Raw genomic sequence first — 27551 nt, 5'->3', positions numbered from 1 at the left:
GGCTGTGGTATTTTTATTGGCACGTGGTCCATCATTACTGAACAAGCCGGCAACAGTGTGGCAGCAGAGCTGATAACTCATTCATATGGAGGATGATAGTCGTGGTCCAGGTGGATTTCACACTAACAATTTGCTGGACACCCCTGATTTAGTCTGCTTCCATGCAGTGGTTTTAAAAGGGGGGCAAGTACACGGCACTGCCCTTCACACAAAGTGTTTTATAAAGAAATTAACGTGATAGTTGTGCACTGAAGGAGCTTTTAATAAAGTTGATTTTCCAATATGGTAGGAGAGGTTGTTGTTGTTGAGCGGACTGTTGTCATGTCCCCGCAGTGCCTGTAGTGGTGCTGTGAGGAGTCCGCTGTGGATCCAACAAAAATCCACAGCAGCCTACCTACTGCTTGTAATTTGCTCTGGATAGCCTGTATTTATATGCGTCCTTATTTCAAGATCAACCGAGCTCGGTGAAGATCGCCGTTACTAACCGATCTCCAATATCGATGCGCAAATAGCCTAGCTGATTCTAATAGACATTTCGGCCGTCTATCTGGAGCGAATACCATACAGAGCCCATACCAATTCAAGGTAAGCGAAATCGTATACAGCCCCGGCCTCGATTTCTAAGTGTACCGTTCTGCGCTGGCTTCAGTCGGCCAGTGGTTTTACTAGAGGCCGCTGTCCGATCGAAGCTAAAAGGCCTCTTATTCGTGACATATTTCATGTAAAAGCTTGTGATGTACCGAAATGAGTTGGTTCCTAAAGCAGATGTGGAAATTAAGGAGATGTTTACATTTTTAAGCGATGTGGCCTGCTAATTTCACATTATGTAAGGGTGGTTGTTATAATTCATATCGATTATTATGGAGGCCTTCGGGGACAGGCCATACGCCTCGTATGTATACCCTTTGTTTGAAAGTATTTGACCATAAATGTTTCATGTTTATAAAATGTAAAATCTCATTCCTAGGTGAGATTATTTATTAATAGTGCATTATATTTTTAACCTTTTTCTAAATAAATTAAACTGCAAATAAACCTTTATAGTATTGCCATTTGCTTATGTTTCCGTTTCCTGGTTAGCTACCGCCTACTAATTTGTGTTTTTAGCTTTGTAAGCTAACAAGCGAATATGCCTTTCCGTGTTTGGCCTTCTCGATGCTATACATTTTGGATTCAAGATGAATAAAGTTATATATTTTTTAATTAGGCTAGAGGTAGTTGTTGTACTTGGATATATTTACTCTGTCGTAGTATAAAGTTTCACAGCTGTCTATCGGCTCCAAGCTAATGTAGCGAGCTAGCTCCCCGGTAACTAACATTACTTTCTGTTTGCTGCCTGCCCGGTTCTCCTATACTAAAGTTGTTAATGTAACTTATGCTGACGTAAAGGACGGCTTTACAACATGTTAACGTGTGTTCAGTGAACACTTTAGCTGTAAGAGCTGTGCCACTATCAACACCAACTTAAAAACCCCTACAAAGTTTAAGGTAGTAGCTGAGCTATGCGATAATTAAGCATGTCGAGGTATATGCTACGCTGTGTGTTTGTTATGAATAGTTCACTACACTGTTTTAAAAGAGCAGTCTATTTTTTCTTGTCGAGTCAAAAAATAAAGTATTTTTATAGTGAGTATATTTTTTTAGCCAGTCTTGCCACAGTGCTAATGACATTGTCGGACAAACCCACTGATTTACTTCCATTGTATTATCTCGTAATAAATGAACAGTGGAGTAAAATCAAGTACTGTGTGCCACCTGTTTCTCAATGAGAGAACTTGAAACCGAAAATTAAAGGGCCTAACAGGAATGTCCGGATGGAAATGGCTAACACTGTAATTTTCTCAACTATTTAAATTTGAGTTTATTAATCACAGCGCACACTCATAGTAGTTTCATGAAGAAGCAGATAATTTTTATTTGTTTCAATGTAACACTTAAAAATTACGTTAAAACAATGCAGCTTTTTTGTGATTGATTACCTAATATTAGGAAAGTATTACCTGTTGTGGAAGATGTTGCTTTTGCTCTGCCTCTTAATCCGGCATGTGAATGCATAGTTACCTCCTCACTGTTCTTGTGATGTAATTACTGTTTTTTTTTTCGTTTCTTTATCACATCAGCTGATGTTGTCAAGGACAAGAGTCACGTGATGTATGAAGGCAAACACATACACTTCTCAGAGATAGACAATAAGCCGTTGTGCTCGTACAGCCCAAAGCTCTGCAAACAGCGCAGACTCAATGGCTATGCTTTTTGTATCCGGCACGTTCTGGAGGATAAGACTGCTCCCTTCAAGCAATGCGAGTATGTGGCCAAGTACAACAGCCAGCGGTGTACCAACCCCATCCCCAAGTCTGAGGACCGCCGGTATGTATGATTGATTCTGCTTTGATTTACAGAGCCAATCAGTCATGGGTTTGCAGGGTGTACTGAGGATATGTTCCTGTTTTGCAGATACTGTAACAGCCACCTGCAAGTTCTCGGCTTTATCCCCAAAAAGGAGCGGAAAAGAAACACGATGCTTTAGAGGAAATGCGCTCGCGGGCTGCTCACCTGGAGTCAGTGGCTCTCAATATTACCGTGCCCTCTCTAGCTCTGAAAGCCCCAAATGGTCTAGATGAACTACCACCATCTCCTCCCTTAACACGCCTGTTACCCCTCCCTGACGGGGAAGGCCTGGACCCTTTTGCCTTTTATGAGGATGACACAGATGGTGAGGAGGTGGGCACTCCTCGGAAGAGTAACGCCATCAAGAAGAAAATACAGAGTCGCCTGGTGCTTAACCAGAAACTCTGCCATGACACAGACCTCTTCCAAACACCACCTGAGCACTTTAGTCCTTCCCCTGTCCCCCGCATCTACCCTTCCTCACCACTCAACAGTCATCTTCCACGGCAACAGCCAGGTCTTCTCCAGAAGCTCCAGCACTCCAACACGACTTCCTTCATCATACCAGGACAGCAGCAGGGTTTATTATGCAATCCACCACCACCTCAGACGGTCAACTTTCTGCCTCCGGGGCTGCCCGTCAATGCAGCACCCAGTCCAGTGCAACATTCTGGGCCATCGCTCAGCAGGAAAATGCCTTTGACTGCTACTTACTTGCCTGCCGCTTGCAAGGACAGTGGCAGCAACAATCAGCGGCATGTGGTCGTCATGCGTCCCACTGCCTTCTCACCTTCTGCCAGCTGCCTTGCCAGGTTGCAACATTTGGTGCAGCTCTGTGCCAAGAGACAACAGGAGCATGGAGACCTCTTTCCTCATCTAGGTGATCAAACTTTTTATAGTTTATGAATTCATGTGGATTCTTATAATGACTGTGAATGATTGTTTAAAGGTAGATGTAAGGAGATAGATAAGCTGCCCTAACACGGTCTCTTCCAGGATTGGACTGGTCGGAAGACAGTGCAGATGATGATGATGATGAAGAAGAAGACATGGCCGAGCGTTTTTCTCCTTTTCAAAGCTCATGGAGGCCGCAGAATGGGTTGGTACCTTAATACTCAACCCCTGTTGTATAGCGTGTAACTTCTCATATTGATGATTGTCATTTGTTCCCCTTGTAGGCTGGAAGAGGACGACGGCTCCTCTCGGAGGACGCGACTGTTTAGGCTTTGCTCGTACCTCCAGGAGAAGTACAAGCACATGTGCAGACAGGAGAGGGCGCGTATCCGGCAGAAGAGATACCGCTATGCCTTTCGCAAAGCCTTGCTGCATGCTGCCAGTAAAAACCCCAGATGTGCAGGCCAGCTGATTCAGGAGTTGAGTGGTGCCTCTTGCAGCTCATCGAGGTATTCTCACAGCCATCTCTTTTGTTTAAGTCAATCTATGTTTGACAGTATGGCTAGAAGGCCTTACTTCGGCTAAACCAGTCACGAACCTTATTTATCTCAACTTTAGGAATGTAACTTTCAATGAACCCGACATAAAAAATGTTGGTTTGCAGTGTTTGCTTATTCCTGGATGTGTTTGTGTCTGCAGTGTGGCTCCATCAACGCAGCAGAGCACAGACACAGGGACCTGCACTGGCAGCACAAAGGGCCAGCCCTGCCACAACAGAGCTCTGCCCTTCACTCGACACTGCTTTCAGCGTATCCTTTGCACCACCGCTCTTATGCACAGCTGGTCACTACATGTGTAAGCGCATTTGATAAATCTCAGTTGTACATGCTATTTTAAAATCACACACTGTGATATATATAAAGTTTGCACCTGTGCTGGAGTATGTTGTTCACATGGTCTCTGTTGAGTGCATTGCAGGGTTGTTTTTTTTTTCCTTAACTGTTCTCTGTAGACATTCTGTTGAATCGTTCCCAGCAGCTCTTTGCAAGTTGCACAGCCAAATTTGCAGATGGTCAGCAGTGCTCCATCCCCGTGTTTGATATCACGCACCAGACACCCCTCTGCGAAGAGCATGCCAAAAAGATGGTGAGTTCAGTGTTTAAGGGTAAACACTGTTGGAATTGTGGGATCAATCAAAAACTTCCATTGCCACAAAGATTGGGGGGGTCTCAATCTGATTTGCTTTATCTGTTCTTTTCCTTCTACACAGGATAACTTCCTGCGTGGGGACGGAAACCGACGGGTGCAGCACCAGCAGCAGCAACAGCGAAAGCCACGTAAAAAGACCAAACCACCGGCGCTCACCAAAAAGCATAAGAAGAAGAGAAGGAGAGGCCCGCGGAGGCCTCAAAAACCTATCCCTCCAGCGTTGCCGCAGGGGAACCTGGGAATGCCTTTAACGAGCCTAGCAATGCCCTCACAGGCCAGCATCAGGTGTGCCACAGCTGCGTCTCTCTGCTGCTGTTAGAAATTTAATGGTGTAGGATATTCAGAGTGAAAGACAAGCTCACATGTCACACATGTCTGGACAGCCTCTTCACTACAATAGCATGTTGAATTCTTTTCCTCTAACCTTTGTTGCAGGAGCCCTTCGACTCCAGATCTAAGTACAGATGAGCTTCCTGATGATATCACCAATGACATAGCAGACATTCCAAATGACCTTGAGCTAAACCAGGAAGATTTCTCAGACGTGTTACCCAGACTACCTGATGACCTGCAGGACTTTGACTTGTTTGAAGGTTGTCTTGCAGCTCATTTTTGTGCACAGCTGTTTATTTCATGTGTGTGATTCCTCATAGTCTGATTTTTATAACATTGCAAATGTTTGTGCAGGTAAAAACGGAGAGCTACTGCCCACCACAGAGGAGGCTGAAGAGTTGGTACGTGCACTGCAGGCTATGGGGTCCTACACAGACTCATTGGTGTGCCTAACCTCCATGGGAGACCTGGCCCCTACAGAAGGAGTGGACCACAGAGCCATGACCGTATTTCCTGGTCCAGTCCAACCAGGGGGCATGGGAGACCTGCTGAACAGCCGCATCCCTCCCGAGAACTTCACCAGCCTTGAGCTGGAGGACAATCTACTGCAGTCTACTGGAGATCACTTTCCCCCTTCACCTCCAACTCAGCCCGCTAACCAGAGCCAAGCACCGTGCTCCAATCTGACCTCATCCTCTTCTACAGTGGCCCCCTCCACCACGTCCCTGCTCACTCAGACCTCCTTAACAGAGCGGACGTTTTCTAGGACGCACACATCCCACGTTCTCGCCAAGTCGGACGCACCCACATCATCACCCCAAGGCAGCCACTACAGCAGCGAGCATGTGCCATCCCCATACAGTGACCACATATCTTCTCCCCACACCAGCTCTTTCCAGACAGACACCCCTCTTCTCCTGGAAGTCCCTCTGAGCGGGGTGCCAGGACCGCCACGGTCCACTTGGAACAACCTCGCTCTCCCCCTCACGGACCCCACACAGTTTGGCAGTCTCATCGGATCAGAAAGTCATCTCATATCCACCTCCCTGTCCACTCCACCCGCCACCACCCACTCTGTGACGCTGCAGCCCATGGCTGCTCTCTCAGCGATGCCCCAGAGCGGCTTGACTGGCCTAACGACTCCTCCCGCCCCCTCATCCTCGCTCCCATCTTCGTCACGCGATCTTTTGACCTCCGCACAGCCCAAGCAACAGCTCCCTCAGTTCAGCGCGGCCTTTGGCCATCAGTTGGCCTCCCACAGTGGCATCCAAAAGACGTTGCAAGCCCAGCCACAGCTCCACGGCGCCCCCTGCTGGCTTCTCTATAGTTAGTGCCACCGCTGCAAGTGCCAACAGCGCCACGCCACCCTTCACGCAAAGTAAATGAGAGCAGGTGGCACGCAGCTACTGCACGACGGTCTGTGGAATCATAGTTACTTAAAATCCAGTTGACTGAGTTGTTAACCACCCCGTTCATCTGCTACATGTGTGCAATGTGGTAATAGTGCACTATTGATAATGAATTTGCACAGCCTCAGATTTTACTCTATTTTTGTTTGTTCCTTCTGTAGCCAGACGGTGTCTGAGATTTTAAGTCAGTGTGAGTCCACGTGTTCGATGCCTTGTGGTTTCGTCAGCAGGGTGGGATGGTGGGGTGGGGTGTTACAGTCAGATTTTGTGATGAAATAAACGGGTGAAAATTGGCAGAAGGACCTAAGCAGAGATTATCTGTGTCACAGTGCTCAGAATTCCTAGAAGCCTCAGTCAGTGGTCAGTTTAGTTTGCTTTGCCAGTTCAAGTCCTGTCTTAAAACGATCAGCTGTACCCTGCCTTGCTCAAACGGCCATTGCATTTTTTTCTTCTTTGTTACCACCTGTTTCATACACTGCTTCTGTCACCCTCTGAAGAACAAGAGATTTTTGTGATCCATTATGTTTCAAGCTATTTAACTGTCATCATGATATAGAATCTTACGGAGTCAATTTCACAGTCATATGAATTTACCAAAATACTTTTAAACAGCTGTTTTTATATTGTGTATAGTGTATATGTGCTCATTTATTGGTTTGCTCAGACGTCAAAAATCTCTGACCTCACCATTGGTTGTGGGACTCTTGAGTGGCCTAGTAGACACTTGAAGTTGAATAAATCTAGTATCTTAAAGCAATAAATACATGAACATAACTCTGGCATCATGAGGTATTTCGCTGGTTTCATTACATGTAGCTTCACTCGATGAATCCAGGCTGGATCAGGAAGATATTTTGGCCTCTTTAACAGTTTCCCCGCAGAGCCTTTAGAGGCGAGCGATCAGGTCAGGCCAACTTCTCTCTGAGTGGATTTTTTTAAGGCTGATTAAATTAGCTTCAGTGTTACAGCGACGATGGTAATGGCACAATCCAGGGACTTTTAAGTGTCTACTCTCAAAGGTGCTCTCTGGTCCACACGTACAATGGTATTTAGTGGCTTGCATGTCTCATATAACAAAAGTTCAGTTTCAGGGCTCGCACTAATACGACAGGCCAGGCTACCCGGAGGGGGCTTACGCAGTGAATTGGTGTTGGAAATTTTTACCCATCAGCTAGATGTAACACAATTGGTGTATTTTGCACGTCTGAAGTAAAGCACTGTCTCTTTTACTCAGTTCTAAAGCATTTTTTAAAGACATATGATGAAAAGCTGGTGTCTAAAAAACAAAAAAAAAGCAAAAAAAACAAAAAAAAGAGTGCTCTTCCATGCAAGAGCCTCCACCCCCACCCCGACAGCAGTACAACCACGGCTTTTGATAAGTAATATATTAGACATTTGAGAGATTATCAGACATTGTTGAGTATTAGGTATATAGAATAGTCTCTATCTTGGGGTTTGTTGGTGAATTATTGAGTAGCAATGGATTGAAATTGTTCTTTGCAATGTGTTCAGTGGAACCTGTGTCTGTGTAGAATGAGTCTCTTGCTTTTAATGGCTATCAAAATGATTGTTAAGTCTTTGTTGGAGGGATCAATGTTTGTTTGTATGCTGTCTCTTTTTTTTCCCAATTCTGATGGAGAATATTTTTTTATTTTTGATAGCTATTAAACTTCCAGGAAGAAGTCTTGAGATTGCATGGGGCTGCAACCCTTTCTGTGTGAGAGCGTAATAGTAATAATGATCACTGGCTTCTTGGTGGTAAGAAACATTGGATTTATATGCATCAGATGGTGGAGAAGAACAGATCAGCGTACTTTTTCAACCTAGATTTGCACAGGAGTGGATGAGACCGGTGGTGTTTCATATGTCCCATGTCTGTCTTGCCTTTTTTTTTTTTTTTTGCCCTGCTTGGATGCTCATTACACAAACAGCCGCCACCATTAGCCACTCTGAGCCTTTGCCGGACCATCGTTTCCAGCTGTGAGAAGGCCCAGTTCTGCCTCGCCCCTTCCAAAGAGAGAACACAGTTTCAAAGTGTAAACCTGTAGCTCCACCGGGGACAGCTGGGCTTCTCAGAGACCGCGGTGTCGTCAGTAACGCAAACAGCGCCCCCTAGAAGTTAATAGGAAGAATCAGGTTTGGGTGAAAGTGTGTTTGAAAATAAGCGAGACAATACTGCTGTATCCTGCATAGCATGAGATTAGTCGCTGGACCGGTTCACTCTCCCCGACAACCACGTAGAACAAAATTTACAGGGCTCGTAGGCACATGTAACTGCTTGAATTCAGAGATGGCTGACAAATTCCTATACTCATTGAATGTACTGTATTACTGTTTTTAAAGATAGGATGAGCTAATCTAGTCACCTTTTGTTATTGGTCCTTGTTTAATTTGTCTAAGGTATTTTTTGTATACAAAGGTTTACATTTTTATGTATATTTTTCTTGTGTACAAATTATGTAATATGTGTACAAACACTGTATGTAATATCTGTATATAGTGTGAGAAATTTGATCTTTTGTTTTTGGATGTATAAATAAAACTTGCTGTGAGGTATTTGAGGCCATGGTTTAATGTGGTTTTTCAAAGGTCACCTAAAAAAAAATGCGAGGTGAGATGTGCTCGTGTGCACCCTGCCACAGTTTGACAGCTCCTTTTATACGCATGCAAATCATTGTAGAGTCTGAGGGGATATGCCTTATGTTTAATGATGATATATTTTCTGTTCGGTTTAAAATATCATGGCTAATTTAGCAGTGATAAATTCAGTTTTATCGCTCTCTCTGTAACCTTGGATTTTGCACCTTTGATTCTGGCTGCTGTTAATTCCCAGCTCCAGGTTATGAACTCTGGAGCGCAGCCCCTTCAGTATCCAATCCAGACTACACTGGTAGGACTGTCTCCCTCTTTATTTAAACACAGCTTTTCAGATTTTTAGTTTCACCAGCTAAAAATCAAAAGGAAAAACTTTTACCATGTCCATGCTGTCTGTCTGGACTGGTATGTGCAGTAGCACGTATTGTCAGCACTCTTTGCCAGGTGGAGTCAGCTGGGGTACCTGATCAATATCACATGATATCATCAGCAGAGGTTTTATTTAGCAGTCATGGCACTGAACCTTTAAACTTAAGGGCAAAAAGGCTTAAAGAAAAACTGGAGCCAACTCTAAATAAAAAAATGTGATATCCACCAGCATGACAGTGGTGTGGCACTAGCTGTGACTTGGGGTCTTCTAACTAGTCAATATTTGAATAGGTTTGAGAATTTAAGGAAGGTTGGGTCTTTTGTGTGCAAAGAAAATTGAAGCTAAAAACTGTGGATTGTAATCTGCTAATCACAAGCAGCACTAAACCTAAGCCTCCCAAAGCCACTGATGTCAGCAGATCCAAATTTGAGCCCAGCAATTTAGTGCCGCCGTGCTCATACCAGCTTGTTGGCACCAGCTTTCTTTTTGTTTGTTTGTTTGTTTAGTAGAAATGATTGTAAGTACTTCTAAACTGGCCACTGGAAAGTGGCAAAATTGGAGTGGTTGTTTCCAAGTTCAGCCATCTGCCTTGGCCAGGACTTGCTGTATGTTTTCCCAATTTGTCCCTCTGTGTTTGTCTTGCAGGTTCCTGGTAGGTGGTGTTAATCAGCGCAGCTGGGAGCGTTTGGCCAACCTCCCTGGAGCATTTAAGAGCTGGCTATCTCAGTCTTTGAGCCCTCACATTTCACCCAACTGTCATTAATTTGGTTGGCTACATTTTTCCATTTATTTTACATTTCACAGTACACAACATGCTTTGCATTCACTCATCCAACTACTGACACACTAACACACCTTAAAAATGAATTAATATTAATTATGCTTCTTTATAATAATAAATCTGAACGTTCTGGTTAAAGCAGTGTCTTAACTCTTGTTATGGCTCATGGGCTCTACCTGCAGGTAAAACAACACATTTGCATATCAACATAAGAGGCAGGGGTGTCCAACTCCAGGCCTCAAGGGCCGGTGTCCTGCAGGTTTTAGGTGCGTCCTTGATCCAACACAGCTGATTCAAATGGCTAAATTACCTCCTCAACACGTCTTGTAGTTCACTAGAGGCCTGGTAATGAACTAATCATTGAGATCTAAGACCTGCAAGACACCAGCCCTTGAGGCCTGGAGTTGGACACCCATGACATAAGACAACCTAATTGGTTAATTTCTGTCAGATCTTAAAATTGCTGGGAAAATAAAGTGACAACCTTTCATCAAGTACACATCAAGAGATAAACCAAATCCAAATGACTTAAATTCCTCACATGCAACACATTCTGTTCTCCAGTTAAATCACTGAGCTATGAATTTCATATGGATTTTTACCCAGAGCTAATAGGTGTGATAATACATGATAAGAGAAGATTAATTAGACAAAAACAACAAAGCACCAGTTGCACAACATGAAGTTTAAGGAATGTTTTATTCAGAAATGTGTTTGACTGGTTTCTCTATATCCCTATACAGTCCGAAGATGAATCATCGTCTCCGTTCTGATAATGTTGCCAAGAAAATTTCAGTATCATTTCTTATGTTTAAAATTCAAACTGAAAACAAAAACAAACAAACATACTTGCTTTGATCTACGTGCAGCATTCAATTGTGCGAAATGCATACTGCATCAACTGAAAACCTTTGTGCAGTAGCCATACATTTCATCTCTTGATTTTGAATATGTGGACTTTGAAATGTGTGGGTTATTATACAAAACTTAAAAAGGAAATTCGATCACATAACCACAAGCAGCAAGAAGGGTGATATTTCCAAGAGGCACTACAGTCTGAGTCAGGAAAATGTAAAAAGCAAACCTATTCAACTTTCCACTTAATTTTTATTTATTTCTTAAACATTTGACTAATTCCAAGAAATCCAACAGCACTGTCCTGAATGAGCAACAACACATACTGGACTAGAAACTTGTCAGCAAAGAAAAAAAAAAATCATTCAAACTGAAATGTACATTTTAAATGATTGCTATCCAGTGTTAACTGAAATTCGAACACATCACAGAATCCAGCTTTACTCCTTCTATTACATAATACTGCTCTTTGGGGTTATAAAAATAGTTTAAGCGTATATGCCTACTTGTGCTGAGAGATGACTCCTGCCGATCACACTGCTTTATTGCCATACAACACACAAAAGAAGAAGAAGAAAACTCCATAACACTGAGTAACATCTTAAAAAAGCAACACAGCGCAACACAAAAAGAGAAGAGCCACACTAGATTATGTTAAAGGTGCAGATTGGGGCATAAATGGCACATTTGTTTGAATGAAGAGCAGACTCATTATGTGCAGTCGCTCGGTTAACCAGCTTCTACTTATTCATCTGATCAGCATTTCAACTGCCCTCATTTTAGTCCATTTCCCACCAGAAATACAACAGGAAGCAGAAAGGAACTATGAAATGGTTTGTTTAAAAGAATTAACTTAAGCACTCAGTGACCACTTTATTAGGAACCCATCCGCAGTATAAATCAGTCGAATACAAATGCCGTCTCTTTATGATGCTCACAATTGTGATGTAAAATCTGAGATCGGCAGATTACCTTTAATAGGAGGCTTATGTTATAGAATGTATCCTGGACTAAATTTTATTCTCTTCTTCTCTAATAACACTTGTAAACAGATGCAGTCTAACTGATGAGTTGCAAAAATACTGTCAAAATAACATTGCAGTGCAGTATTACAAAAGTAGATTTTAAGGTCAGACCGCACTGTATACCTAATAAAAAGGACACAGTAACTGATTTTATTCTTGTCCTTTCTCCACTACAAATAAAATAAGTATTTCCCAGAATGTCAACCTATTCCTTTAACTTCTCGTGTGTATTGTATACATTATATCGGCAAAAAATGATTCTTACACCCCAAAGATTATATATTAAAAAAAGGTTTAAGACAACCTACATACAGGGTAATTTTGCTCATGTGCACCTTCTTTTATGAAAAAAAGAGAAATGCTTTTGATCTTTTTGTCATTCATCAATAAAATATCACTGAATTTAGAAACAGAGGATAAGTCACAACAAAAGCAACAGATCCAACACTTTAAAGCTGATACTATTCATCCCATTCATCACAAATACTATAAGGCTGATTTGACTCTGTTTAGGGCTCAACATTCCTTCAGTCCTGTGGGAGTATGCTACAACGCATACTACTCAGGCCAACCATTAGGCTTTATACTACCATGCACATTCCTTTTAAGCTAGAGTCAAACGTAGCAGCAGTGCCACTGGTCTCTGAACACTGCTTGGCTTTATGTTAATATATACATCTGAGAGCAGTGTCATCTATGCTGTGAGGAGTCTAGAAAACTAGCACACTTATCACAAAGTTAAAAATCAAAATGATACAGCCAGGCAATTATTACACTGCATGACCAACTCCAAAGTCCAAGCTGTGAGACTTGTGCGGACTTTTGTTCGTCCCGGATGGTAGAGTGAATACCTGCAAAATACCGTAAGTCTCATGCTACTGTTTTATGGCTACTATTTTTTTTTATAGTCAAAGGCATTTATACTTGAAGTGCAATTAAAGCTGTAGGTACACTGAGGAGGATAGTACCGCTGCAGCTCCTAGGAAGACTAAGAGAGTCTGCTGATTTAAACTCAGACGATGGCACTGCCCTGTTAATGGAATGAATGGACGAAACCTCAGTTTATCAATCAAATGCTGAAAAAACAAACAAACACGAAACAAACAAAAAACAACAAAAAAAGCGGGATGAGGCAGAGTCCAACAAACCAACACAACTCGAAGCTTTATGGAATTGGGGCTGGAAACGGAGCATCCAGTGTTTAAAACTGCTGGGGCTTCAATAAACCAGCCATTTCTCTCTTTTTCAGACATTCTCCAACATTATTACAGCCACACTAAAGAGTGTGAAATCAAAGAGAATCAAGAAATATACACAAACAAATCAATAGTAAACCATGATAGAGGGCAGCCACTTTCATTCACTGGATGAGTACTTAAAAAGTTTCCAACTACACAGAGAGAAATCAAAGACAGATATACAAAAGAATAAAGTACAAAGGCAAGGCAATCTCACTTGTGGCCTCTTAAGTCTCTCAAAAATATTCACCTCACAGCCATTATCTACACTTTGCATTTGGCCATTTGTACACAGTGGTTCCAAATGCACCATTAACCTCTCAAGAAACTGTAGAAATCAGCTTATTTACAAGTCTGTACAACCACCCTGCAGAGCTCTTTCCATCTCCCAGTAGACCCAATCCACTAAAAGTGGGATACCTGAGTTTTCAATAGAATGCTTCAAACCCACTCGTCACACTTCACTGCACATTTCACAGGATCTTTCACACAGCCACATGCACACAATTAATTAAGCAAGTTATTTTCTCCATGAGGATGCCGACTGTAAACCTATGTGGGGAAAAGCCACAACACACCAAAACCAAAAACTTAAAGTCCTTCCAGAAAGACAGCTAATGTGCTCTTAAAATAAAACAGTTGAGAAGGAGGTATCGAGAAGGGGAATCTTACAGCAGGTGGCAGCTAACTGAGTGGCCACTGACTGTCTTGAATAGGAACCTCTGATGCTGTGCTAGCATATAAACAGACATTAAGTAGGCCAGGATTTGCTTCAGGCAAATAAGTGATGAAGACCTTCCTGGGAGACTTCATTCTGGCTGTGGAGGTCAGAGGAAAAGATCTGACTGCTGCCACCAGGGTGGAAAAGTGGAGCACAACTGGACTTGGCTCATCTCAGTGAGTGGGGGCTGCATGCGGCACAGAAAACCTGAAAAGAAATAAATAAAGGTCAATATTTACAAGCCTCGGGTTAAGTTGAGACAAAACATTACACAAAAACAAATTGCAGATGGATTAAACACATATGCTTGCTATTATTCCTGCATAACAAGATTGAGAGGTTTAGGTTTCCTCTCTGAAAAGTCACCATTTAAGACTCCTCAGCTCTGATTTTCTGGGCTTCAGTAATACATCCTCACTCTTACCATGTGCTTGTACCATGCTCACTGAAGCATGGAAAGTCTGATGCTACATGAAAAATAGAATTGAGGTTATTGGAATTTCTTGCCCCTTCCTGAGCCTGGTTCTGTTGGAGGTCTCTTCCTGTTAAAAAGGACTTCCCACTTTCGCTAAAGTGCTTGCTTTAGGCAGGGGTCATCTAATTGATGGGGTTTTCTCTGTATTATTCTACCTCAGTAGACTGGTTTTTTGTACGTTTCTGGCTGTAAGTCAATCATACTCCAGTCAGTCTCAGACATATCACAGTTAAACAAAATCTTGTTTAAGCTAAAATCTTAAATCTAGACAGTGACCATTGTAAACACTTTACCAATCCGTTAAAGTGCAGACATCCTCAGAGGAACTAGCATAGCTATAGACTCTCAGTAGTATTTAGAATTGAGTGAAATCATTTTAAAGTGCTGTCAACATTGTTTACTGTACATCAGTATGATCAGATGACTCCATGATCCCAACAGAAACTGCTGTCCCATGGAAAACGTTGTACAAAATAGTGCTTTTGATGCACCAGTGCAAGTGACTATACCAATAAGTGTATTCAAAAAAGTACATATTTTCCAGCCAAATTGAATTAAAGCTTTTCCCTTTGTCATTGGAAACCAGTTGGTTAACAATTAAGCTGCCCTTTTAGGCTTACATCCTGCCACACAGTCTGCTTTAATATGAAATATGAAAAAGTTCAAAGTTACTGGCGTGAACTTCACTTGCCTCTGAAGTCTCTGCACTAGTTCAGCCACCAGGGAGTCACAGATTCCTGGGTATTTTTCTTCTGCCTGAACAATGGCCTTTCGCAGCTCTTCTGCAGCTTCTGGCTTGCCATTACTTGTCTCGCCTTTTTGTTTCAACTGTGAAAGTGACAGCTTTTAGATGACATAATGTGAACTGCCTAATTCTAAAGAAAACTGCAGCCTCTAACATAAAATGGAACATAAACTTAAAGGTACACTGTGCAGGATCTATCAGTTGCCGTTTGTAAACTCTGCTGACTCAAAATAACTGACAGAGAGAACAGCGGTGGTTCAGCAAGCTAGAATGAATGCAAAGGGAGCAGCACAGGCATGAAATTTACTACTTTACTACTTAAAACATTACATTCAAGGGGGAAATGGTTAGTTAGTTGTTGTTTTTTTAAACTCACTGTTGTTCTGGTTAGAGGTAAAAATAAACACAGTCATATGTGTACATAATCCTGCAGGAGGGTGTTACGCTACAGGATTTAATGAGGCTGAAATGACAGAACATGCCTCACATTGTCTGGTGTCACCTTTCTGCTTTGTGTGTGGCCATAATCACACAGGCCTAGAGACCAGTTGGCAACCACCTGGGAACCTCTGTTTAGCTTACTTTCAAGGCTATTTTATAGCCAGGACAATCTGCTAGCGACCAAAGCAACCACAAGAAGGTTTTAGGTACAGCACCATAAACTTCTTTTCACACTAGTGCATGTGTGCTACCTCTAGCAACTACTCTCCACCTGGGTGGGAAATGCATATCTTTCTTTAATGACTTGTGATGCCAGATGGCCACCGGGTCTGTGTGATTGGGCACTTAAGTTTCTCTCACCTGCTTCTTCCTCTGCTCTGTGTGTGTGTGTCTGTTCAACTAAGATTAACTTGCACTGTTTACAGTATTTACAGTATATAGTCCTTCCTATGACATCCTGAACGCTGCTAAAGGCTGAGGACTCCACACTGAGGCCCTTCAACATAAACATATACTTCCATTATTAGTAAAATCCTGCTTGGTACACCTTAAGCTGGTGTGACCAGTTGAATACCAGTTACTTATCTATTCATCAATGATGAATATTTTAATATGGGACAAGAAAGCGATGCTTGTACCTCTGAAAACACTGGAGAAAAGATTGTTGATAAGCTTTGTGACAAAGGCCTCTTTGGATTCTCCTCCACCTGGAAAAAACGAAATACTTTAATTTGAAAAACCAAATAGGAACCTTGAATAAGGCCTTTTGAAAGAGACCATTCCTTACCTGATTCCTTTCCAACTCAGCAGGCTGTGCTGCTCCATTCTGGACCTTTTTCAAGTCCTTTTTCAAGTCCTTTTTCAGGTCCTTTTTAGGGTCATTTGTCAGGTCATTTTTCAGGTCATTTTTCAAATCGTTTTCCAGATCCTTTTCCTTGATGGTGTTGAAAATCCATTTATCATTACTAGCATCATCACCTCCAGATGCCTGGCCATCTTGTTCCCTACAATCAAGCAGGATTTTAGGAACATCAGTGGACTACAGTTGATAGACTTTACACCTGCACCCCCCCCCCCCCCCCCCCCCCCCCCCAAACACTGAACTGAATAAGGTTGGTTTAGATAACTTACTCATCAGATTCGGAGCCAGATTCATCCCGAGACTGTTCTGACTTCCATCTCTTGTATCTGTCAATCAGCTCTGTCAGGTAGGTCGTCTTTTTGGCATGCCTTACAATATACCTATGTTTTAACAACTCTTTGGCAGTTGGCCTCTATAGAGAAAACATAAAAAGAAAATTTTGAGCAATTAATAGAGTGGATTTCCTCTTCTTCTCATTTTCAAGCTCAAAAATACAACTTAAATTCAAAAAATGAACTTTTTTTTCTTAACACTTACAAAGCTAGCCTCCTTATTTAAACAGGCTTCAACAAATTCTTTAAGTGGTTTACTGTAGTTTCCTTCCAGTGTTGGCGGATTGTTCTTTGGGATGAGGAATAAAACTTTCATCGGATGAAGCTCAGAGTGGGGAGGCTCTCCTTTAGCCAGTTCTATTGCTGTTATTCCTAATGACCAGATGTCTGCCTAAAAAAGAAAAACATTTTCAACCAAATGCCTGGTCTTTAAAATAGCAGAACACAAACATTTTGACAGCAAGCTCCATGACATGACACTCACATTGACTGACTTAAGTAACAAGAGTGTATTTGAGGAAATAAGACTGTGACATAGCAGATGAGTAGACAAGCCACACTGACTCATGTTGTGGTCATAAAAAAAAATAAATAAATAATATGGGTCATTTTTAGTCAAGAATACTCATCTTAAGCAATGCTGACAAAAAAAACAAAACAAAGGTCAACAAAGCACTAACATGAAAAACAAATTGGGAACAATTTTATATGAAACAGTATACATTCATGACTAATTGTACAAACCTGTTTTAAAGCAAAATATTGATCTCGAATTATTTATTTTTTAAAGAACACAAAGTTATGACAAAGATTTTGCTGCGACAGGTGTTTTTAAGTTTAAATGTAACTGTGATAACACACAATATAAGATAATGCTAACCTTTGAATCATAGGCCGATTGCTTTATGACTTCAGGTGCCATCCAGAAGGGAGTTCCAACAAATGTGTTTCTTTTTATCTGTGTATCTGTCAACTGGCCCGCTACTCCAAAGTCTGCAAGCTTCACATCACCCTGTTCTGACAGCAACACGTTGGCAGCTGAAACAGCAGTGAGAAAAATAAAAAGCTAGTGAGATGCAACACATAATGTCAAAGACCTATTGGTAGACCCACACCTTTTAGTTACCACAGGAACTAAAAAACATACTAGAGAATAAAAAAAATTCTGACACTATTTTCAGCCACATTAAATTACACCTGTAGAAATGTTAAATGAAATAGCCTCCTCCATCACCCATCACTACTGTAAGACAAATATTATCTATGATGGTGTAGAAGTTGAATATTACAGGGCTGAACAGGATTTCAACTAAGTGTAAGACGTGGACAGATATTAGTGATATGGCTTGTGTGTAAATATAATTATGGCTCAACACTTAGACAAAAAAAAGACATAACAGATGCTGGAAGTTGTGAAAAGCAAGCTTCTGTAAGTAATTTCCTAGCAAAGAATGACACAAAAATACATTAAAGTCTCACTTCAATATTAGCAAGATGATAAAGGGCTTGCTCTCTAAATATATTTTTTAAAACAAGGCGATGTATGTACCAGACTGACCTTTGATATCTCTATGTATTTTCTTTTCAGAGTGCAGATACTCAAGACCTTTCAGGATTTCCCTTAGGATGGTGGCGATCTGTGTTTCATCGAGTAGACCCGGCTCAATCTAGGAGAATGGATAAACTCTTGACTCTGGCTGTTATTGTGACAACTGTCATGGCCTTACATACAAACAATCACTTTAAGTCTAGATTATCTTCAGATCGCAATTCATAACAACTTACCAAATCAAGGGCTGATCCTCCACCCAAATATTCCATAATAATCCATAATTTTGTACCCTGAAAAATAGACAATTCCATTGGACAGTGTTTAAAGTTATGGTATAGACAGAAAACAGTACTCATTCAGGTTTCTAATAACGGGAATAGTTGTGGGTACTAGTTATGTCATGGGGTGTTTTGTGGTGGGAAAAAAATCATGTTAAATAAGGGAATGATAAATAACCATTTTAATAACTGTTCCACTGCTGTACACTATATGCCACATCTTGAGAGGTACAAATAGTAGAAGATCAATCAACTTTAGTTTTTTGATTGTTTGTTTGTTTTTATAAGTGAGAGACCTTTCAGCTCATTCTGATATTAGTACTCTCACTGTTTGTTTTGGGGGGGTTTTAAAAATAAATTTGGTGTGCCTTTGCCCTTCCTACTGTGCAAGACTTCTAGGAAAGAACATCACACAGAATTAAATGTAAAAATTGGAACTGTGTTACTAAGATTCAAGATAACCTAGTTTTGGTTTATTGAACCACTATATAGATAGACCAAGATAATTAAAATTACACCCTAATTATGACACAAACTTTCAAATTTTATGATTTGAAATTTTATGATACACAACTCACTGGCTGTTATTGTGACAACTCTCATAATGGCTGGATTTTGAACATGGAAAAAAACAAATACGTTTTCTATCTCATAACAACCTGTGACGGTACATCAGCTGTACAGTGAACAGTCAAATTATTCATAACTACAGGACCCTGCGAATGTCATTTAATCTTGCTTACACTTACAAGTGCATGCAATCTGCATAATATTATACCTCAGCAGATGTTTTCTCAGTTGGTGCTGCTGTCTCACAGATGGAAACCAACACCCACCAACGCAGCCACACACCAATATCTGGACTTTCTTTTATTTGCATTCAGAGGATGGTCATTTTTCTGACTTCTTCTCATTTCTTTTGATTTTACTTTGCCATACACAAACTTCAGTGTCAGAAGCTCATTGTTTTTTGTGGGGTTTTTTTTTAGCTTTTACTTATTAGCTTGCAGTTCACATCTACGCAATACAACCACACCCATCATCAGATCAGTACTGTAAGGAGCGCCTTGGTTTATAACCAGTTCTTGTATTATTTCTAATACAGATGCAACAATCCAACTTTTTCCAGTTCTGATCCTATACAGAGACTCGATCTGGTATCAGACCAATCTGATACCAGTGTTAAATAAATAATCTGTATTTCTCTCAGTGAGAAAGAATCAGGGAATTAGCCTTTATGTGGAGGGCAACACTGTCTTCCTAACTTTCTAAAGTAAAGGAAATAAACACCTTCAAGACTATAAATTTTACAGGACTGGTATTTAGAAGCAAAATAATAAATGACATTGGACCAAAGTAACAAAATAAAAAAATGAAAATATATATTAACATAAATTCATGTTTTACCTACTTTATTTGCGCTCAGTCTTTAAAGTCACTAGTTTCCTTTCCTCTGACTAACTACTTCCTTTTACAGCTCCTCACATCACATATAAAGTAAAAGCTTATGCTGCATGATCCACTTCTAGGAATAAGCACTTCACCTTCTTTGATTTTTGTTTCACGATATGTGCGAGTGAGAGAGAAAAAGCATCTCACCTCAAAAAGCATTTCAGCTCCGTCAATGCACCTGACTGCAGTTAAATTAAAAACATTTCTAAACTTAGAGATGAAGGCTGCCGGTGGAGCTAGACTGAAACACTTTAAACTGCTCTCAGCTTCTTCAAATCTTCTGCTAGCAAACAAACCACTGATGATGTGTAGCGTGTGATATGCAATCCAGTTTTTCAAGCCAGGTTCGCACTAATATTCAATCCTAACATTGGATTAGTGCATTTCTTATTCCTAAGTGGTTTTATAAAAGTTCATGTAGTGGACACCAAAATTTAATAATATACTGAGGAGGTCTAATTAACACTGGTTATAAAACGATTAGAGTACCATTTTTGATGCAAGTTGCAACAGCTGAGTGTCAGAACCACTTCTGCTTCTCCTGCCCACTATAATAAGCAGAGGTTAAATTGCTGACCAGACAACAATAACTAACTTCAAGTTGATCTATAACAAGGCACACAAACACACATTATCCTTGTTTCTCCCTCCTAAACCTATGTACGACTTATCCAACTCAAAAAGGCAGACGTCCCTAAAACAACAATAGGTGGGCAGATTTCTTAGTATATATGGTACAGCATAAAGCAGGAGCTGCTGTTCGTCAGCTGCTGACTTCCAGACCACTAGACTGTTTAAAATGAGAAGCTATCTGTTCCTTGAGATGCATGTGGGATCAATGATGGATGAAAGCAGATGATATGGGGTTTTTTCACACAAATAGCAGTACCAGTCTAGAAACTCCATGGACACAACATACACATCATATTTACATACTAGAAACACATTGGACTCAATTCTCTCCTTCAGCCAGTCACATAACTTGAGCTAATGGACCACTTCTCTCGTTTCTCATCTTAAGTACCACAGTAAATGCTCTGAGAGCCACTCTATCACATTTAGTGTGAAAATCTATTCTAGGTAGAAAAAAAAAAAAAGAGTCTCAGTGATGCTGTAAATACAGCTACTACAGTAGACCCACGCTTTTACTTTTTCCTTCTCTTTTTTAATCTGCAAATAAAACACCAACACCAAAGCTGAAGTTCAACAGTTTGACATTATAATCATGTCTCTTTTACATACATATGCCTTATAAACTTTGCCGTAAACAGCCCACAGGGCACACACTACTGTAATCCCAGGCCAAGTCAAGTTATTTTATACTAATCTGCACCATTTCACAGACAATACTTCCTCCATTGTCTATTTGCATTATTTATTTACCTAAATTGCCATCACTTGCTTACAAGAACACACTACAAACAAATCCATTATGTCAAGCTTCAGCTTTACGAGTTCATGCAACAATTATCTTCCTGAGATTAAAGCTTACCTTGAGATAGGATCCAAAATACTTGGTGATGAAAGGACTGTCACACTGGCTGAGAACTGTGATTTCCTGCTGAATATCTTCTATTTCATCCTCCGCTTCCTCCAGATCAATAATTTTAATGGCCACAACTTTCTGAGTTCGATTGTCGATGCCTTTAAAGACTTCACCGAAAGAGCCTTTGCCTATCCTCTCCAACTTGGTGAAAAGCTCCTCTGGATCAGCTCTGAAATTCTGATTGACAGAGAAAAAAAGAGGGCATTTAAAGTAACATCAAACCTTGTCAGAAAATTTAAAAGCTTAAGTTTAACAAATAAATATCCATCCATCATCTTCTTATTCAATACATGGATGCTGATGGGCTGGAGCCTATCCCAGCTGTCACTGGGCAAGAGGCAGGGTACACCCTGGACAGGTTGCTAACATAGAGACAAACACTCATATTCCTAGCAGAAGACCAGACCAGGTGTCACTCTTGTCAGCTAAAACCAGGAAGATGAGGCTATAATTCTCACATGCTCACAAAAATTGGACAAGTGAAAATTGGAAAAATGTTGCCTGGTCTGATGAGTCTTAACATCTGCTGTGATGTTCAGATTTTAGGGTCAGAATGTGGTGTAAACAACATGAAAGCATGGCTCCAGCCGGCCTTTTATCAGTGATTCAGGCTGCTGGTGGTTATATAATGTGGAGGCCATTGTCTTACCATACTTCAGGGCCCTTAATACAAACTGAGCATTGTTTAAAAATCATAGCCTACCCATTAGCGTAACTAATCATGTCCATCCCTTTATGACCACAGTGTAGCCATCTTCAAATTGGTGCTTCCAGTAAGATAATTCACCATGGTACCAAGCTCAAATCATCTAAAACTGGTTTCTGGAACATAGCAATTCATTTACTCTACTGTGATGCTGTCATGTCAATATTGAGCAAAATCCCAGAGGAATGTCTCCAGCGCCTTGTTGAATCTATGCCTTGAAGTAATAAGGCACTTCTGAAAGCAACAAGGGTCCAAACTAGTACTGGCAAGGTACACTTAATAAAGTGACTTGTAAGTAGGACTGGGCAATATGGCCAAAAATCCATATCTCAATATATTGTCAAAGGAGCTTTGACTACGATGACCTGGATGACTGAGAACCTTCACAGACATCTCAATATATTATTTTCTTCTCTACAGTATACAGTATGTTCCACATTATAAGGCAAACTTAAAATCCTTTAATTTTCTCAAAAATCGACAGTGTTCATTATAATCCGTTGCACCCTATGCATGAATTCCAGTTGTGCTTACTGACCTCGAACCGATTTTATGTGGTACACAGCGCTCAAAAATCTGTCAAAAATGTTTTAGTACGACTTTGGCAAGCTACGACGCTGCACCGCTTGATGGATTGTCGGAGCATTACGGCTACCGTAGTCAGGAGCCTTGTGGGGTAACTGGGTCCTAAACTCCATTCCCTTCAGGTCCCAAAGTCAAACGAACACTGCAGCATCACTGAGAGTTAAAAACTGTCTAAACTCTTTAATCTTTAATAAAATGATCAGCGTTTCTTCTTTATCAGGTGTAACAATCAAGTTTAACATCCAGGCATCCATGAAAACAGAATTGAATAAAACGAAGTTAGAAGTTAGCAGGACGTTAGCTCGCTAGTTTCCACCTAAACATGATATACCATGTTCTGACTGAGAGATATCTGACAACATTAAAAACGTACAGCTCTGCTAGCACTTCCAACATAAATGAAGACAGAAAACTAAAGAGCAGTGACGTTTGTAGGGTTACTGAAGCTGGGCTAGCTGGTATATAATGATATGCTACGTGATCGCTAGCAACACAGCTAGGTTAGCATAACATAAACAGTGAAGCTGGAGGATGAACGCTAACCTTTTTCCACTCAATGAAAATAACGGGGGGGTTTGATGGTTAGGGACAAATGCAATCGCATGGCAGGATGCGTTAAACGGACCAACCTTCAGTCAGGAGAACAACTGAGATAATCCATCCACAATACCAGGTTAGTCATTAATATACTGCAACAACATAGGGATAGAGCAGCTATGAGAGAATTCAACGTTAATAATTCAATGGTAAGGAAGTGGAGGAAGCGCAGTTTTGGCTTTCCACATATTCCAAAGCGTGTTTTGTCTCTTTGCTATTACTGTCACCCGGCATAATTTGCAGATGATGCAATGCTTTGAACCAAAAAACGCACAGCTTGATGACACCATCAACATATGCTATCACGGTAGAGCGATTTATATTGTTTCTACCGTATACCGTTTATACCGCCCACCCCTACTTGTAAGCACACTTTACAATGAAACAGACCTGCAATAAAGAGGTAGTCTGCTTGTTTAGCAGTACACTGTCAGAAGGTTCAGGGAATTGTTTCCACTGACATAGTAGAAACAGAGACATCCTCTTTGTGTTTTCTTGTGTCGACTTAGAGGTTAAACACAACCTCCTTAATCCAGCACAGATCCAATGTAGACATCATCAACACTGTAAACCACATATCACCTTGTTGACAGGTGATATGACAAGCTTTCCAAGTTAGGGAAAAAATAATAAGAGTTGGGTTTAGGAAAGTCAATTCTGATCAATAACAACATGCTTCGTTTGGCTGTGATACCAATTTAGAAGATTAGTTTAGCTTTAAAACCCTGTCCACATGAAAAAGGTTCCCTCATCACCCACTCCTTTGTAGCTGACAGTTGGTCAATAGTAGACCTTCCATCCAGTTACAAGTCCATCAAAAGTATACTTCTCAACTTTTAGGCAACACAGTTGGAGTGTAAGATTAGTTGAAGTCACCCATTTTTTTGTTTTAAAATCAGCTGTCACCACAACAAGTCTTTGAATTTCCTCTGACATTTCACAACTCTCTAATTACCATACTGTGATGACACACTATACATTGAATCCAGTCATCATCAAATCCTTTGTTACCAAAAATACAAACATTAGATTTACAAACTGGCCTTGACCTTTGAATGCAGATTAACCTTATCAAGTCAATTGGGTAATCTCATTACACTTGATAAAAGTCACTCTATAATGAATATTTAAAACTTATCAAGTCAAATTTGTGGCTTTGAGCTACACTTACATCAAAAGACAGCATGACACAGACCTGACAAAAGCTTAATGACCCTTGCACCACAAAGGCTAAGCATAAATTGAAGGACTACACCCTGAATTATTGACTGAGCTAAATGGCCTGTTTCCCCATGGAGAACCAGAAAGGCAATAATGGTCTTCAAGCCAGGCAGTTCAATTTCCCTTCATATATGGCAATCATTAACCCAAACAGCCTGAGCAGAGCTTGGAGTGACTTACTTTTCATAGCAAAGATGGCACAGAATATTGAAAAAACAAACAAACAACAACCTCCCTCTAACTCAACGTAAATGCTACAAAGCTAAACTATAAGAAAATATTTATACATATTTTACAGCAGCTTTGATTTTTTTGGGGGGAAGATTTTAATGTTTAATTTACCACATAGCTTTGGCTTAAGTTGACACAATATATTGCTTGTGAGTTTCCTAGATACTAATTTCCTGTAAAAGTGCTAATGCAAAGTGGTCAAACCTTTTTAGAAGATGAGTTGAGAGCTGCAATCTGGCAAAGAGTGAGGCTGCTGAATTTGATAGAAATGGAACTTTACAAACAAATAAATCAAAGCAGTGCAGAACAAAGCAGAGTAGAAACAACAACCAAAATACTATCATAACACTGCTGTGATCAGTCATCCAGGTGAAAATCATAACGTTGAGGCTGACCTCTGAAAAAACAATGTGGAAAAACAACAAAGGCACTGTGACCACAGACGACACATGGGAATGTACTTGCCATATCCACAGTCAGCAGGTTTACTCCAACAACCAAAGCTGCCCGAACCTCGCTCTAAAACCATGTGTTTAATGCTCTCCCAGCTGCTCTATACAACTGTGTAGTCTAGTGTCATCCACACACCACAGTGCCACACCCTCAGGGGCGAAGACTCAATGTCAGCTACCCAACTGCATGCAAAGCTATGGGCACATATCTGATGTTACCTTTTAACCTGTGTTGTCTGTGGACACGTAAATGATTAACCAATAATTCATAGAGTTTCACTGTGTGCAATCAGTTACCTGCAGACAATCATGCATGCTATGGGTATGCTAAGGAAGTTTCATTCTTACATGCACTGTAATGTGGCCTACTTTACTTAAGCAGGACGTGGCATGATAACCATAAAGTGGTCGGTGCATTTGATAGATAAAGTTATAAATTAACACAGCTAATTTTCAAAAAAAGTTTAACATTAAATAGAAATAGTAATGAATTAATGAACTGATTTTCAGGACATAACGAAACCACAATTATTCTCCTCTGATATTACACTGAAGATTGTAAGATTCTTAAGTGCTGATGGGTGTAAACAGGTGAGCTACTTTTTTATAGCTATATTAATACATAATGCTGTATGGTTTTAGATATTCCGTTAATGGGACAAGAGGGCTAGACATTCTCTAGCTTCAGTTTCAGAAATACCAAGAGAATTAATTTCTCAGGTTTTCCGAATTTTAAACAGACCTATTACTATTATTATTGCTCTTTTCCAAATCCACTAAATTTTCCAGCTTGTTTTAATTCTGAGATTCTCTTGTTGGAGCTCTGCAGGATTTCCAGTTCACATTGATCGTTCTTTATGCTAAACTGTGCTTTGGTGTAGCCCCTCAGTCCATCCTTTTCCCCCTACTTTTAAGCCCTTTGAAACTTTACTCGTGTTTAATATGAGCATTCATTTTAACAGTATACATGATAAATAAATTACATTTTAAAACTCCAGAAATCAGTCCAAAATGCAATCTTTAACTTTGGATCTGATCTCGACTACAATAAACATTATATGAATTGACCGGCCAGATGAATTACAAAATCATTTTCGATAATGACACTGTTTTTTTTTTCTTTCCAAAACTCATCTAGCTGGACTTTGACAAATACGACAGGTGCATTTATTGGAAAGCAAAGGTTACCGTAACTCGGATGCACATTACTTTCGGTTATTTGGCAAACTTGAAAAAAAAAAAAGAAGTGAAAATGCCAAGTGACCAAGTTAGCTCGCAGCTGAATGTCAGATAATAAAACACAACACAAAAAATATCAATTTACCTGAATCCCCGGCAGTCCGCTCTGAATTGGAGAGTGAGCCATGGCGTCAAGTCAGCAAAGATGACGCCTTTCCTCGTCTTTTCACCTCTATTTATCAGAGGTATAACGTTTCTTTCCTAACAACACCCTGCTGTAACTGACAGAGCTCCAAACTATGAAAGACGTGCTACCTTATTAAAAGACGACGTTTCCAAACCAAAATAAAGTCAGCTTCACTTGTCGGCTCCTACTTTGAACCGCCTGCCTGCTTTCTCCTGACTCGCCTTCCGCAGTTAACGTTAGCAGACGTTAGGTAGGCTAGCGACTTTAGCAGCTGGTTAACAAACAGTTAGCAAAATAACTGCGTCGCAGCGTCCTCTCCGCGCGTGTTTGACAGTTTCCGGGTGAAAGTAATACAGGTGTGTCATAAAATAATCGCGCAGAGCGAATACATGCAAACTGTTATGGAGTTTGGTCGCTTGTTGTTCTATTCTCTCATCACTTTTCTCTCTTGCCCGGCGCCATCTTGGTTAATATCATTTTCGTTTAGCGAAGGTCCAATCAGCGCGAGGCACAGCAGATATCGTCATTCGTAAACCAAAAAACGTCACAAGTTAGTACCTTTCACTGTTCTGCATGGACATTTTTCTGGGGAAAACAAAGATATATTTGATGTGATTTTATTTTAGTAGTGCCAAAACTGAAAAGCTCATTTTGTTCCCAAGAAACTACAGAAACCAAAACTGCTGTCCTACACTATTTATGAGCTTAAACAATAGCGCCTTTCTTCTCCTTCTTTCAGCTGCTCCCTGTAGAGGTCGCCACAGCGGGTCAACGGCCTCCATCTCACCCTATTATCCTGGCATCCTCCTCTGGCCTCTCTTCGTCCCCAGCCTGCTCAACCTGAGCTGCCGCCCCCCGTCATATCCATACTGACAAAAGTGTCAATTCAGTC

The 27551-nt window shown here is 40.7% G+C and overlaps 2 protein-coding genes across 2 annotated transcripts; one reads left to right on the top strand and one right to left on the bottom strand.

Moving 5' to 3' along the window:
* Positions 1-11: 11 nt before the first annotated feature.
* Positions 12-8794, top strand: ino80da (INO80 complex subunit Da). Its single transcript, XM_085135762.1, is given in 12 exon segments — positions 12-1308; positions 2121-2367; positions 2455-2504; positions 2507-3268; positions 3385-3487; positions 3567-3791; positions 3982-4091; positions 4295-4428; positions 4553-4776; positions 4927-5084; positions 5179-6107; positions 6109-8794. Coding segments are annotated over 11 exon segments (3015 nt in total). The 5' UTR covers positions 12-1308; positions 2121-2149; the 3' UTR covers positions 6211-8794.
* A 1870-nt stretch (positions 8795-10664) lies between these two features.
* On the bottom strand, positions 10665-27157 carry stk24a (serine/threonine kinase 24a (STE20 homolog, yeast)). The gene is made up of 11 exons (XM_085135765.1): positions 26618-27157; positions 21448-21678; positions 18459-18515; positions 18232-18340; positions 17554-17711; positions 16879-17064; positions 16611-16753; positions 16267-16483; positions 16118-16186; positions 14985-15121; positions 10665-14025 (listed from the first exon to the last, which is right to left on the bottom strand). Exons 1-11 carry the CDS (start codon positions 26657-26659, stop codon positions 13992-13994), a joined length of 1383 nt encoding a protein of 460 aa, XP_084991891.1. The 5' UTR covers positions 26660-27157; the 3' UTR covers positions 10665-13991.
* Positions 27158-27551: the final 394 nt, after the last annotated feature.

The sequence above is a fragment of the Neolamprologus multifasciatus genome, chromosome 16 (assembly GCF_963576455.1).
Source record: "Neolamprologus multifasciatus chromosome 16, fNeoMul1.2, whole genome shotgun sequence".
Taxonomy (NCBI): domain Eukaryota; kingdom Metazoa; phylum Chordata; class Actinopteri; order Cichliformes; family Cichlidae; genus Neolamprologus; species Neolamprologus multifasciatus.
Note: the sequence above shows the minus strand (reverse complement) of the source record. Positions and strands in the feature narration are given on the sequence as shown.

Excerpts from the sequence above, each read along its gene's own strand:
- stk24a (XM_085135765.1), bottom strand. The coding sequence starts at position 26,659 with ATGGCTCACTCTCCAATTCAGAGCGGACTGCCGGGGATTCAG. Across the intron at positions 18,341-18,458 it reads GAGGATCAGCCCTTGATTTG|ATTGAGCCGGGTCTACTCGA; the intron begins GTAAGTTGTTAT and ends CCATTCTCCTAG. Across the intron at positions 16,484-16,610 it reads TCTGGCTCCGAATCTGATGA|GGAACAAGATGGCCAGGCAT; the intron begins GTAAGTTATCTA and ends GCTTGATTGTAG.